At 46.2% G+C, this 14,668-nt stretch overlaps 2 protein-coding genes across 4 annotated transcripts; one reads left to right on the forward strand and one right to left on the reverse strand.

Moving 5' to 3' along the window:
• Window positions 1–3,260: 3,260 nt before the first annotated feature.
• On the forward strand, window positions 3,261–4,615 carry pmch (pro-melanin-concentrating hormone). Its single transcript, XM_061251113.1, has 3 exons — window positions 3,261–3,509; window positions 3,934–4,072; window positions 4,487–4,615. Exons 1-3 carry the CDS (start codon window positions 3,261–3,263, stop codon window positions 4,534–4,536), a joined length of 438 nt encoding a protein of 145 aa, XP_061107097.1. The 3' UTR covers window positions 4,537–4,615.
• A 26-nt stretch (window positions 4,616–4,641) lies between these two features.
• Window positions 4,642–14,666, reverse strand: parpbp (PARP1 binding protein). 3 transcript variants are annotated; one of them, XM_061251880.1, is made up of 11 exons: window positions 14,537–14,666; window positions 14,196–14,363; window positions 13,237–13,470; window positions 13,031–13,141; window positions 11,614–11,775; window positions 10,412–10,566; window positions 9,075–9,252; window positions 8,790–8,971; window positions 8,362–8,443; window positions 6,190–6,346; window positions 4,642–5,615 (listed from the first exon to the last, which is right to left on the reverse strand). In XM_061251880.1, exons 2-11 carry the CDS (start codon window positions 14,343–14,345, stop codon window positions 5,284–5,286), a joined length of 1,743 nt encoding a protein of 580 aa, XP_061107864.1. In that variant the 5' UTR covers window positions 14,346–14,363; window positions 14,537–14,666; the 3' UTR covers window positions 4,642–5,283. The 3 variants fall into 3 exon arrangements, with proteins under 3 accessions (XP_061107864.1, XP_061107865.1, XP_061107863.1); XM_061251881.1 differs by having other exon boundaries at window positions 14,513–14,609; XM_061251879.1 differs by having other exon boundaries at window positions 14,489–14,587.
• Between the last annotated feature and the right edge of the window lie 2 nt (window positions 14,667–14,668).

Genomic DNA, 14,668 nt, shown 5'->3' on the forward strand with positions numbered 1-14,668 from the left:
AGAAAATAGCAACCGCAATGTTTATGTTTAATTGTTTAGTAGTTATTAATCATGCAGAAATAATTTGTACAAGTACACAGCGAGCCAGGAAACAAAAAGAAAATAATAAATCTTGCGCATGGATAAGTAACCTGCTCAAAATCTTTAGTGAGCAAATTTCCTCCCACAGTTTAAGGTATATTCATGCAACAGGCTGTTAGAAGCCTGCAAAAGGAGGCTACAACATAGTTTCTGTAGTTGATGCTTGCATTACTCGCTATTGAGAGAGGAGTTAGGACGGCTTCACTGCTGAGAGGGTTGCCAGTTCTTTCCAAAACTCACCCCAGAGTGGAGGGGCTGGTCTCATTAGAGTTTGGCAAAGACCTGAAGACCAACCAGCTGGAAGGTCACAGGACTCCAATAAAATTAATCAAAATAGCATGGATGGCCAGGCCCAGGAGGGATTGGTAGTGCAGTGGGGAGACATGGATGCTTATTGCTGGACCGGACAGCCTCCGGCCAAGGAAAACAGTTGGGGGAAGCAGCTAACACGCTAACGTTTGCATCCCCTCCTCACTTCAAAGGGGATCCGGCAAACACGATCTGCCAACATGCGGAAATCACATACGGCCACTAAAGATCATCTTGCAGTCTTCTTCTGCGCTAATGTTCTTCTGTGTGAGAATTATGGTAATGTGTTCTTAGAAATTTATCCCCGAGAAAGAAGGAAAACCGCATGATCATGGGCCTCACCCTTTGTAAGAGTTCACAGTAAACGAGGAGGAGGGGAGGACAGAGAGCAGGGAGGACACTGAAATGGCATCAATGCACGCAAGTGCAGCAGCAGAGTGGAACGGAGTGTTTGGCACCAGGGTCTGGGACACATCAAAAACAGTTTTGGACGATGGAGCTCATCGCAATGTACTGCAGAAGGTAAACCTGCGAAAATGTGCAAACTGATTATCCAGTCCAAAATGGTTCAGTATAAAACACTGTCAGCAGTGCTGGTGGAGTCTGTGTGCCAGTGTGTGTGCGTGTGTAACCACATCGGCAAGTCTTCATTAAAACACATGGAAGCTGTCATACCCAAAGGTCACAGCAATTACTGAAACCTCAGGAAAAACAAGCAACCTGTTCCAGAAGAATAATGCCCCAGTAGTTGTGTTTAATTCAAGGCTCCAGCTGGCTGAATGGCCCATCTGCAACCCAATCAGTGTCTCAAATGGCCTCCAGGTGATCTCCTATGTTGCACTCTGAAAAATCAGCTGCCAGGGTCTTTGATACAGTGCTGCAGATGAAAATCATAGCTTTGATGCTTTCATACTACAGTTCTCAGTACAGCACCATTTCAGTCCCTGCAGTACGACAGGCTAGACCTCCAACAGCTGCTATAATCCATGATCAATGATATCACTATCCACCAGGAGACCACCGGTGTGATAACACACGAAACACCACTGCACTTGTAAAGAGATGCACATTGTCTGGGGGGGGGGGGGGGGGGGATAGAAAGAGAAGAAAATGGAGCAGAGAGGGAAGTGATATGAAGAAAAAAGGGAGAAAAGCGAGGAATGTGAGAATAAGCAGGAGATAGAGATAGAGTGAAGGAGAAAGGGTTAGAACAACAGAGCTTGCTGCTCCAAGGTTCAGTGTAGCGGCTGCTGGAACACAGGCTCCCCTGAGGACCAGTTGAATCCTTCAGTAGAGCTCCTCGCTCTCCAAAACAAACACTTACAGAATAAAGGTCCAGTGCCTCCCAGTAAAATCACTACAGCTGAGCTCAATGGCTGTTATTCAGGTCCTTCTCCTTTCTCCCTGCGCTGTAGCTCCTGTGATGTTAATAAGGCAAACCCTTGTGTTTTCCTCAGAAGAGAATGGGTCTTGGGAGAGCCAGAGAGCTGTATCAACAGGGCCTTTTGCTTTCTTAAATAAGGCTCCACTACATTCAGCTCCTTAAATTGATGGCTGTGAAAACATACATTTGGGGGACAAATGGGTGTGTTAGTGCCAACAGGTGCAGTTTCTGCAATTGACCATGATTAAGGCTGGGTGTTTGTCACAGAAGTCATGATGGGTGTCACAGATTCTGAGACTTTTTTGCTGTTTTTGGCAGTTCTGGATATTCCATGGTTTGCCATTTCCGCCATTTCCCGCATATTTAGTACTTTGTGTGATTTCTTGGCAGTTCTGAATGGTAGCCTAACAGTCATCCTTAACATAGCATACAGTGATATTTGTATAGTCCTATGCATTTTGAGGACAGGGATCAAGGGTCAAGGCAGTTGATTTTATTGTGAGATTATTATATTAGCTAGCTAAATTACTATGGTTAAGCGTGTTTTGGTTAAGCAGTTTTTGGCTACTTGCTACATCCCTAGCTGGCTAGCAAACGCGTAGCCCAGTGATCGAGTCTGGAAATCTGTACATTATATGCACTGTATGAACCTAATGAATATCTTTTCCATGAAAGCCAGAAGTAACAGTGAATAATTTACCTTTACTATTTCTGTCATTTGGGGGAGAACGGTCAGGGTGCTGCGTAGCAGCCCAACGAGGGACTCCAGGGGAAAAGCTAAACTTAATACTAAAAGAAATACAATATACTTGGCCTTGATCCACCACTAGCCAGATGTAACTGAGATGTTGCAAGGGCAGGTGAGGGCGGAGAGTTTGGGTTGTGGTTGGGGTTCTAATGATCAAATACATGATGATGATATCAGTTTTGAGGTGGTTGCGCCATGATTGTATGAAGGGGGTATCAGTTCAACGTTTCACCCATGCGTCAGCACTGGCCTCAGCAACCCTGCGGAGGGTTTAACTAAAGAGACAATGCTCTCTGAAACAAGCGGACAGACTGTGGGCATTATGTCCTTTCAGTAGCAGCAGATGACTCAATCCAAGCCCTTCAGAGTGACTCTCACCTGACAGCCACACAAATGCCTGACCACTCACTGACTGAAAAGGTGGTGGCCCCTCCCTGGGCCTGCATTCACAGCTCCCCAGAGACAAGAGCGCATCCTCACAGGGATGGAAGCACAACGCATGTAATCTGCTAGATTAGATCCGTCCCTGAATTGAGTCATGTTCTCAGCTTTCACAGGTGGAGCTACGTGTCCCTCTTAAGCCCAGTTCAACAGAATAGCCCAGTGTGTGGGCCCAGACTTTCCTGCCGTCATTTATGAGCCCTTCCAGCTCATCAGCCACCCTTCTTTATACCCAGGGGTATATAAGCCATTCCTACTCGGATAACAGTGTTCGTTCCCAAAGACACCATTCTGAAGATGGCAAGACCAACCAACTCCGCTTACACAGTGGTTTTCGCCATGGCACTGTTCTCCAGGTGCTACATAATGGCCGCCTCCAGCGCCATACCCACCGGACAGCAGGATGAAGGATGGACAGAGCAGGACTTCAATACAGCCATGGGTGGAGAGACCATGCCGGGGAACTCCATCGGCGCCCTGGCCACCATCCAGAACCCAACCTGGGACAGTGGCCTGTTTGAGAGGAAAAAGGTCTTCATCATCACAGTAGGTTTCAGATAACTCGAATCGTTGAGTCTTCTCGTGCCAGCATCATCCACATCACCACCATGTGCATCACCAACATCAAAACATGTTCAACTAAAACAAAGACTGTTGACATCATCACTGCCAACATAGGCTTCTTTCAGAAATAATTTATGTGAATTCAGGTGCCTCAAATCCATCATAGAACAGCAGGAAGGTGCACATGGAAATTGGTTCTCATTTGCGCTACTTTTATTTAGGTTGCTTAATGTGAATCTTCCTAACAATATTGAGCAACAAAGAAAGTGCAACAGGGGCATATCATATATACCATTTTGCTTCCGTAATTGACTTAACCAGTTTGTGCAACCAGCTGATATAGCTGTATCTGGAATGTTCTACACTTATGGCATGTGAACAGGTATGACTAACTTCTGCCCTGTAGAATTTTGGTCTTCAGAGCTCAGACCTTCTTCAAGCACAACAGTTCCCACACACGCAGGAAGCAGGAGCCACCTCAGATGAACAGATCAACATCAAGTTGCGCAGAGGGGCAGATGAGCAAATCCCCAAGAAGACAGACAGTGAGTACCACCCCTTCATCTCCTGTTCCTCTTACATCGTCTTGATGACAGATGAGATTTTGCTAAATATTACCAAATTATTTACCGGTAGGGAGGTTTACGATCTCTATAATGACCAGGGTACAGGATTTGAGGACTGTAATTCAGAGGCACAGCCATTTTACTCTTAAAGCGAGGTACTTTACCCGAATTGCTTCAGTAAATATCCAGCCGTACAATTGGGATTTTTCTAAAAACAGTATTGCTCTGGATAAGAGTATCCGCAAAATGCAAGTGAAAATCTATTACACAGATCAAAACCTCCTCTACCGGTCACACTGGTTAAAACTGCAATTGCACACTAAATTAGGTGTGGTGACACCCCCCCCACAGGGCAAAGGGTTTCACAGCCAATGTATTCTTCTTCCCCCTCAGTGCACAACTGCATGCTGGGAAGAATGTACAGACCCTGCTGGCAGCAGTAGGAGAGACGACGGAAATCTGGCAGCCCGTGTCTGGTGCTCTTCATAAAACACTCATGATATTCCACAGAGGAGTCCTGACACCACAGTAAAAACTGGACATGTAAATGAAAGTTTAAAAGTTTAATAAAAATTATTTGGAAAGGTGCAAACAAAAGTTGTACATTGATTCATACAAGGCTATAAAAATATCATACACATGAACCTTCATGTCGTGCAAGCCTGAACAAGGGGTTGAAATTGTTGCTGTAAATACAGCAAGCTTATCCATACATCCATGATTAAACAAAATAAATAAATTAAAAAATAATAAAACTTCAGCCCATATTTCTGAGCTCAAACACAATCCTCTAGCGCAGCATTCCCCCCCCCCACACACACACACACACAACTCCCCATTTTCCATACTAATGGAGAACGGTTGAAGACTCTACTGCCTCAGCATGCAATGTCTCAATTAAAAACCTCAACTATTAAATGTTCAGGAAGACGACCACACCACTTACACGAGAGGGGGAGCAGAATCTCCATCACGTCCAAGAGAGCGGGAACCCAGCCTGTAACACCATTCTCGGTTCCCAGCCCCACTCCCAGACACACAAAGAACAACTGTGACTGGGTTATGGAGTGCAGGGCTTGAATTACAAACCACGTCAACTAGCTCAGTCCTAATAAGTCATCATTATGGCGTAAAGCAGAGTGATGGGACACCAGACACACACAGAGGCCGTCAGGCTCCCCTGTGCGCCCCTACAACCTGAAGAAGCCGGTCAGTGTGGTCTGGCCAGCGACCAGCTTCTTCTTCTTGGCCACGTTTGAGCTCCTCGCCGTCGCCCTGGAGGGCAGGTCCGAGTTTTTTTGGGCCTTCGCCGTGGGGCCTCTCTTCGGAGGCGGACAATTCTCCGCATCGCCGCTCCTGTCCACTTCCTTTCTCTTGCAGGCCTTGCTTCCTGCCTGACCACCTGCGCTTCTTCCCTTACCGGACGCGCGGTCCTGGGCCCCCCGAGGGTTGGCACAGCGCAGCCCCAATGCAGGCCTCTGGACTTTCCTCTCCATACCCTCTGGCTCCACAGTACTCTCCCCTGGAGAGAGGGGAAGAAAGGAGACTTATGTTTATAAAAGGACAAAATGGAACAGAGAGCGAGAGAGACGCAGAGTTGGGAAAGCGGTGCCGAGAACACTGCTGACGTCAGCCTTCAGCTTAAAGTGACATGTTTATCCTGAAAACCCACGACTGAACAGGTGTCATATAACGTGATGGAGTACAGCCTGAATCTCAGAATAGGAGAGGGAGAGAACGTGAGATCACAAAAGAGGTTTACTACAGAGGTGGAGGGGCCAGAACTTACAGAACAGGGAATGGGGAATCGTTTAAAAGGTTGATGTAAAGGTTCGGTCCCTGGGCAGGGTTCGAGTACCTGGCCGGGAGAATGCGGTTGGATGTCTGGGCACCTGCCCGAGCGTATGGCGTCAGAGGAAGCAGAAGCAGTCCCGGGGGTCGGGGAGTTCGTTATGAATGGAAACCAGACTCGGGTTTCTGCATGCGATTGGCGGTAAAGAGAAGCTAGGGGGGGCAGGGGGGGGTACGTGCCATATTTTCCGCAGTGGAGCAGGACACGGGCTATACCTGCTGCTGTGTCAGTAACGCAGACGTACCGGTCTGCAGCGACACCTCCTCGGTGGAGCGTTTGGGAGCGGGGTGCACGCAGGTCGGGGCCTGGCTGGCACTGGGGAACTCCAGCACCCGGATCAGTGGTGGGTCCTCCTCCCGGTACGTGCACGCAAACTGAGACCTGATGGCCTTCCGTTTCACCTGCAGGGCGGAAAGGCCATTTTCATGCCTCATTATCAGCACAGCGATTTCACATTGCGGTGTAATGAACCGGGATGTCTTGGCAGGAAAAGAAGCCAGTTTCACACCCACAAGTGCATGCCCAATAAGGAGAATTTGTTTGCCTTGGATCCACCAAATTATTATTTTTTTTGCTTGTGAGAATAGCTGCGGCAGAATGTTCCCTTTTCTTTTTCTACATTTAAAAGAATAGCTAAATAAGCAGCGGACACAGACACAAGACATGCACATATATAGTATATGCGCATACGCACACAGTATTCAAACAGAAACACCACAGTTTCCTTAGCACGTTTCTCCCCAGCGTACAGAGATCTCCAGCACACCCCATTGCCTTTCATCCCGGATTACTGAGAATCCAGGATTTCTCACCGAGCGCGTCTGCAGAAGAGTCCCAGACACAACCCAGGAGCAGGCAGAGCCAGACAGAGATCGATAGGCTGAGAGCAGACAGATAAAAATCACTTTTCAAAGGAAAACTGAAAAAATAAATAAAATGTACAAACAGATCAGGGGGCCGGCTGGCCTGACTACTCGGTAACAAAGCATTTCACAGAAACTCATTCCCAGTGCTCTTTCACATTGGGAGAGCGTCCTGCTCACAGCAGAAGCAGCTCCCACAACTTTGAGGTGCCAGTTCACATCCAGGCAAGAACCACCATAGTGCAAAAGGCAAAAATAAATTAGGTGGGTTCATCGCACACCTTTTAAATGCCTAAATGGTAAGAATTAAGTCAATGTTTACACTGTTCCCAACATGGTTAAACATTGATTTTGTCATGCTTACTCTTAGCAAACTAGGAAACAATCCACAGTTCAAAGGCTTCCATTTTAAAGTTCAGGACTGTTTGGTTATGTGGCACTGACTTCAGAGACAGCAATGATGTTCAGGTAACAGGCTTAGGACACATTTCATAGGTGAGGTGCATTAAGCTACCCTTTTATAGCCTTTCACCTGCAAATTCAAGCCCAAGAAACAAAATGAATTGGGTTTTTTTTTTTAAAGCAGGATTTAAAAAGTCCTTCATGGATTAAATTCTCAGATACTTTAAATGAGAGTAGAATCATATCAGTTCTTACAGTAGCTAAAAGCTAGAGTTAGATTTCACAACGTTTGCAAACCCCCTTAAATAAACCCATGAACAAAAAAGATGGGTTAATCATAATTTGTGGAGGAAAAAAAAAAAAAAAAGATTAATGTGCCTTTCAGAAACACACCCAGAAGCAGTAAATGAGGGACCATGTAGAAACTAAATCTCAGCACCTCGGTGTAGTCTGACGTCAGCACATGAAGAAACTATTGGGACAGTCTGGGTTTAAGTCCTTCTGCAGACAGTAGGAAGTAGCACTGAGATTTCTCATGCTGATTAAGTTACTTGGCTGATTAATGGTCTTCAAAGGCAACCAGCATTCTTTGCATGGAGGTGTGGAAAACGGCAAGAGCTCATGACCCATTAGAGAGCACTAAAACAGTTCGGTCCCTTTCAGCACATAGGAAGTGCCAAAGGCCCATTACCGAACAATGGAGCAGCAAAGGGCCCATTACAGAACACTGAAGGAGTCAAGAACCCATTACAGAACACTGATTTTCACCAAGGGCCCATTAGAGAATGCTGAAATATATCGCATATACATCCACATGCAATACAAAAAAGGTGCAGCTGCAGGTTTTATTTCTGAATGAATATGGCAAGTTTTATTAGCAGGTGTTGCAGGCAGATGTTTAAATACTTTCACAGCCCGAGTACGATACCTCTTCAGCAGCAGACTAGTCTCCAGACAGGGCCAAATGAACTGGTGGAAATGACTGAACTCTTAAGGACCTTACATCTATGCAAGCCCCCACAACCACCACCACTGTAATTCTCATACAGATTTCTGCACAGTAGGTTTTGAGAGAAGGGGCACTGGTACCAGTTGGAACCATTTGAGTTGGGTTTCTGTGCAGAGTGCTATGGGAGAGAAGGGACCGGTACCGTGGGTTTGGCTTGGTCCAGCTGGTCCTGGATGCGGAGCTGCAGGGGTTTGGGAGAGGAGCCAGTGGGAGCCTCAGGAGACCTGAAAAAACCACAACACAGAGGAGCGGATGACCGCATCAGGGCCGGTTTGCAACTACCACTTTTCCATGGCAAGAGTTCAAAATGGAAGGTCCAGTTCTCAGTAGGAATTAAATTTAAGCTAGGTGAGTCGTTTCTTTAATTTCTGCAAGGTTTTTGCCGATTATTACAGCAGACTTCCAAGGCATATGAAGACTTATTGAAGCCGCCTAAATAACTTGAAGCCTCTTTATTATCAGCACTTGGTAATGACAGGGAACACCAGCTATGCGCATGTCAAGAGTTAAGAGTCAAGAAGGCCCGTCAGTGAGTACGACAGCCTGTAAAGTGGAGAAGACTTGGCGTACCGGAAGAGCATGAGGATGCTGGTCTCTCCTGCCCCGTCGAAGGGATCAAGGTCTCCAGACAGCAGTGCGGCCTTGTTCCTGCACGGCGGAGCCAAAGCCTCCTCATCCAGCAGGGCCACGAACAGCTTCACAGCCTCCCGCCCTCCGTACGCCGTGGCGTGGTTAATGGCGTACGCCCTGGGCTGAGAACACCAACAAAAACCAGTATTAAAACTGCTGCGTTCTCCAAACCAAGGACGCAAGACGTGGGCCCGTTTGTGTGACACGAGGCCGGGACCCGGTTACCCGTGCTGGGCTGATCCCCGTGCCGCAGGCCTCCTCCCTCTCAGCGGTGTGGATGCGGTTAATGTGGTGCCTCAGATCGCGGGCCACCTCCTCCACGGCCCCGCCAGCAGGGTCCCCGCTGCTGCGGCCCTTCAGCAGAGCGGCCCTGATGCTGCCCACGATCCTGGCCCCCGCCTCGCTGAGGAGAGACGACCCGACGCTCACTCAAAACAGCAAATGCTACAACCATGCTAACAATGAGTGTCTCCTCTGTGTGCCTTCATGGACAGATGGAAGATATTGTAAGGAATGGTCAGGCCTACATAGAAAATGGGTACTAGGTAGAGCAAGGAAAAATAGGGTTAAAAAAAAGAAATGAATTGGGCACATTGGGCACCACAAAATTAAAAATCTTCAAACAAGTACGGCTATTCTTAGTAAAAGAATTCCCAGGGGTCATAAAAGGCCCACATGACAACAAGGGAAGGTGAAGTGATAACATCAGTCCAAAGGGAGAGGATATCCGAAAACATGGGGAAATTGAGCAGAGCAGAACTGGAGATGTTAGGTGTTTCTCTAACTTGTTTTGCAGTGAGACGGGCCTTGTTTTGACCCGATAACACTGCCCCAGGTTTAAACTGAATCCAAAAACATTATGAAGGATATGGGAATAATCATGAAATAGCTTAATGTCTTTGGAGATATCGGTTTCTTGAAATCAAAAGAAAGAGGTTGACCAAAGAACATGCTTTGTTTAAAATGTGCTTGATGCAATTCAGATAACTTTGGAATTGTTAAAACATGCTTATCAAAAGACTTCCACAAGTCGGCAATCATTAAATGTTATTTGAAGAGAAGGGAAAAAATAAGCCATATAAAAACAAAGGTGGGTCAGCCTACAGCCAAGGGCTTGGAGAAATTACTGCAGAACAGCACACAGAGAGGAGGAATGCCCTGTCTGCTACCACTCTAAAGCACAACCTAACCCCAACCCAGCCCCTTACCCTGCCTTATAATATTAAATAAATTGTAATATTACCCATTACTGCCACAAACACCAACCTGCCCTACATACAATCAAACCCCACCATGACTGCCCAAAACAGCTCCCCTATATAGAACCAGATCTTACCCATTACACCACAATCTGTCCTACATACAATCAAACCCTACCCATTACCGCCCTAAACACCTCTACCTCCACCAGCTGAATTGCGTCGGCTGTTATAAACTCCAAGGGAAATATTGACCAGCTGCTGAAAAAACCCCAATCCTACACAAATGAAAGCATGCACCCCCCAGCCTAGAGAAGGACACAGGGATGAGAAGGCATAAAAGGGTGGGGTGGGGGGGCACACCTGGGGTCAGGTATCTCTCCAAGCAGCTCTTCCAGGCGATCGGTGAAATGCACAAAGTCCGAGAGGCCCTTAATGTGCTTCCGCAGGGGGTCAGAGTCAGCGGGGGCGTACCCCCTCCCCCCTAGCTGGATCGCCCTCACAAACGATGTCGCCGCCTTTCATAAGAGCACAACTGAACGTTAGTGACACGTCACTGCCTTTACAGACCCTGCAAATTAACTTTGTTCCTAGCGTTTATAGCGTTAAGCCACAAGATAGAGATTTACTTACTTTTTCAAATAGGCCATATAAACTGGAAAATTTGAACGCAATGTTATTTCTGAACACGAGCACTGGAGGTCTGACACGGGTCGACTGTTTTGTACGTGTATGCACTTCAAGTTCATTTCTCACTGGCAACCTACAAGGTGGTCGCTGGTTGGAATACAATTGGCACATGATATACACAATAAACATGGTCTCCAAATGACAAACAGCAAATCGTCCTGTAGCAGGCAGAAGTAGTACTCCGTTGCTTCCAGGATTTAAAAAACCTCAATTATAACCTCAACTGAATAAAATAGGCTTAATATTATAACATTTGTTTTCTTTGGTATTTCATGTATAATAGAACAAGTAAAAACTGATTATTTTTATTTCCAATGGTCTTTCACCAATTATGCATGAACTGTACATGACTTTAAGCCACAAATAATTATCAGGAGCACTTTATTTAGCAGTAAAGCTGTGAGCAGCACAGTCATGCTACTCTACCAATCCAGACTCCAGGAATCAATGTTAAAAAAAGGTCAAGCAAGTCCCCATTAATAAGCATCATAAACACTGCCCTCACTCACCCCCCAACCACACTCCCTGACCAGAGATTAAATGAGCAGAATTAATGACCTAAATAATTAATTCAGCTGATTTATAGGACACATGAAAATGGAGATGAGACATCTGTGTGGAGGGTTAGCTGTAGTTTTTGGGATGCAGTTTCATAGATCCCCTCCAAAAATTCACTTCTGCTTCGCACTTCACAGGCTGACAGTAGGGAACCTCAGCCTCCCATCGACAGGCATGTGCAGTGCTTAACACTGGGGTCCCCCCAGCTGGGGGCTCCCAAAATGAGAGATTATGGATTTATGGCACAGCCTTGGAACCAAACCCAATACCTCCAGTACCCCCCCTCCCTCCCCAAGACAAGCTGTCAACCTCCTCACCAGGAAGAGAGAGGTGCTGTTGGAGCGAGCAGCATGCTTCAGGTCTGTGAAAGCCACACGTCCGAGCCCTCTGCCGGGCACGTCCAGCGTGTGTGCCAGCGCCAGGTCATTCTTGGTGTTTACCAGCAGGCCCAAGTATGAACAGAAGAGCCTCTTCAGTCCCTTTTGCAACAGACAGGAGACAAGCCATGAAATGCACATACGAGCACACATAGTGAAGAACAGTTCCGCCACCACCTTCCAACACGATGCTCTCGCCCAGGAAACACCAACACTGCCTGCCACTGCCCACTATTTTTCACAGAAAACAAACCCGAGAGACTAACACTCCATCAGTCCCCAACAGAAGTTCACAAACTGTGACTCCAGCCACTAACACATTACCAACACCATTAATACTGCATATTCTGTAAATGTTTTTTTGTGGGTGCCAAACAAAGAACCATTGGCAGTTTTGAGCGGGTTTTGATCGGCTGCGTCATGGATTTACCCAGTCCGCACAAATTGCTGATCAAACTGTGCAAAACCACAGATAAATCATCGGTTCGGCCAAGAGCAGGGGAGACTGGGCAGCAGTAGCCTCTGTTTTTTAAAATATCCACCACATAATTGAATTCACATTTCCCTCTTAAATCTGAGCAATATGATTTAAGGGTCCAGCTAATGGGAAGGAGATTGTTTCCAGAGTGAGACCGGGTGTTGGCCAGCCTGGGAAAGGAGAGAGCTCAATGGACCAGTATTCACGACAGCTTCACAGCTCAGAGTCCAGCTCTTTACGATTGAGAACATTCAGTTTCTGCACTTTACACAGTACAAGGGACTGCGAAAGCCACCTGTTACACAGTCAAACCAACCCTTGGGAATCGTACCCAATGCAATGTCCATGTTGACACATGGCACTATGTTAACAGCAAGTGTAAAGTCAGGGGGTGAGTATTAACGCATTCAGTCACACAGCCTACAACAATACTCAAAACACATTCTGTATGGGATATACCTATACCACAAAATTAAACCATACAGCTTTCCTGCCTTTAACAGACTGGAACAGTATGGAGCTTCCTGTAAAGAGAACAGTCGACTATGGAGTCAACCAGCGGTCACCTCTAGTCTGGCCATCAGCTTTATAGCACTATGAGTAGGGAATTTCTGGAATTCTGGAATAGTGTCTGGAATTTCCCTTTCCAGACACTACAGAGCATGTCTGGGATTAAGACTGCCTGCAATGTGAAAGGTGAATGCAATGGGTTATGGCAGGGTATACAGGCACCAAAATCAGAATGAGAATAACACAGGGATTACATTTCACGAAGGTGGACCGGAAGATCATGGGGCATACTGTACCAGTTGGCAACACAGAGCAGATACTATGAATCCGGCTTTAATGCAACACGGTCTGGGGGAGCACGGGCTTCACCTGTGAGCTGCCCTGGCTTGGCCTGCTGGAGGGAGTAGTCGGACAAGGAGGGACGGATTCCTTCTCGTCCGTAGTCTCCCCGTCACCGGAGAGGAAGTGCAGCAGCTGCAGCTGAAAGAGGAGACAGACAAGGGCATACTCAAATGAGGTCTGCAGCTCCATGGTCAAGGACGGGAGGGCTGTCAGCAAATCGCATAGCCACTCACCGAGGACAGTGGGCTCTTTGGGTCTTGATCTCCCCTAAGACGCTCATACATTCCATGGACATCTATCAGGTCGACTGCGTTGGTTTGCTTCAGGAAGGAGTCGTACTCTTTCCGGATGACGTCATACTTCGGTAGACGAGGGGACCCGTCGTGAGGCAGTCGGGATTTATCCCGCAATAAGTGTTTCCAGGCACTGATGACATCACTCAGAGCTACTGCAAACTCTCCAGTCTCCTGTTGTAAGCGAAGGGAGAGAAGGCAGAAGACATTGGAGATTTCCAAGACCAGCAAGGTCAATGGCAATAAGGAGTCGATGTAGCCTACTAGTTATGGAAATTTCAGAGAATCTTGATAGAAAATGCTAATATTGCACAGTTAAAAAGCAAACATGTTTTGGCCACGGGAAACTATATTTAGTAAGGAAACCACGGGAGATTATCTTGATGGATTAAAAACACTGAGTACATTTCCTAAATACAAATTCAGAAAAATGCAACCAAACCCCATAACCAAACTAAGAGCTGCATTTTCATGTGGTGGTAAACACATCAGTGTTACTTTTCCACTGATGTACTGCAGTGTAGCAAATTTGTTCTTGTGGTTGCAAAATTTGATTCATTGACGTACCCAGAAAGGATTAACTTTAAAACTTTTAGAACAGGGTGACATTAAACATCTTTTTAGAAATAGGTGCAGAGGTGACGCTACACAATAAGGAATGAGTAAAGGTGGCTTTAAAGAATATGCCCATTAATTAACGGGGAAAAAAAGAAAAGAAAAAAAACTATTAGTTTTGCTGTCCTCTGGGCAATTTTGCACGCCAAAGTTCTCAGGCACACGTTTCTACAAATTTTGGTCTTATATGGGACATGGTTCTTCACTAGCCACGTAGCACATAGCTATATTTAATCTTCAGTCAATTACTAGAAGCTTTAACGCTACTGGGAATAAAAATATACCTCTTTGTTTAATTCGGCCATCACTAGCTGTAGGATTGTGAGCATTCCGTCTGCGCCATGGATGGTAGTCCTCTCTGACTCGAGAATTCGGTGACATTCTCTTCTGAAAATTCGAACCACGGTCTTCAGGTTTTCTTCCAAACTTGCCATTGTCCTCTTATGCGGAGACTGAAAGGAGAGGAAAATAACAGACGGATTATCAGTATGTATTACACTTCAAAGTATTGAACCCAACATTTACGGTATACTAGCTTGTATGTAAGCTAAGGTTAGTTAAATATCCCAATAGGTACCATCATAAAAAATCTAAATCTCACAAATAGTCCAAGTGAAATCAACACCTTGGAAAAGCAGCTAAGCGATTCAAAAATTCAACTTGAGTACGACAAATTTGCCAGGTGCGGTGATGCAGCTGAGAAACCAGGGTGAGGGAAAATGTTTTGAAAATTTAAATCTCTCGGTCACTCGATTTC

This window comes from Conger conger, chromosome 8 (assembly GCF_963514075.1).
Source record: "Conger conger chromosome 8, fConCon1.1, whole genome shotgun sequence".
Taxonomy (NCBI): Eukaryota; Metazoa; Chordata; class Actinopteri; order Anguilliformes; family Congridae; genus Conger; species Conger conger.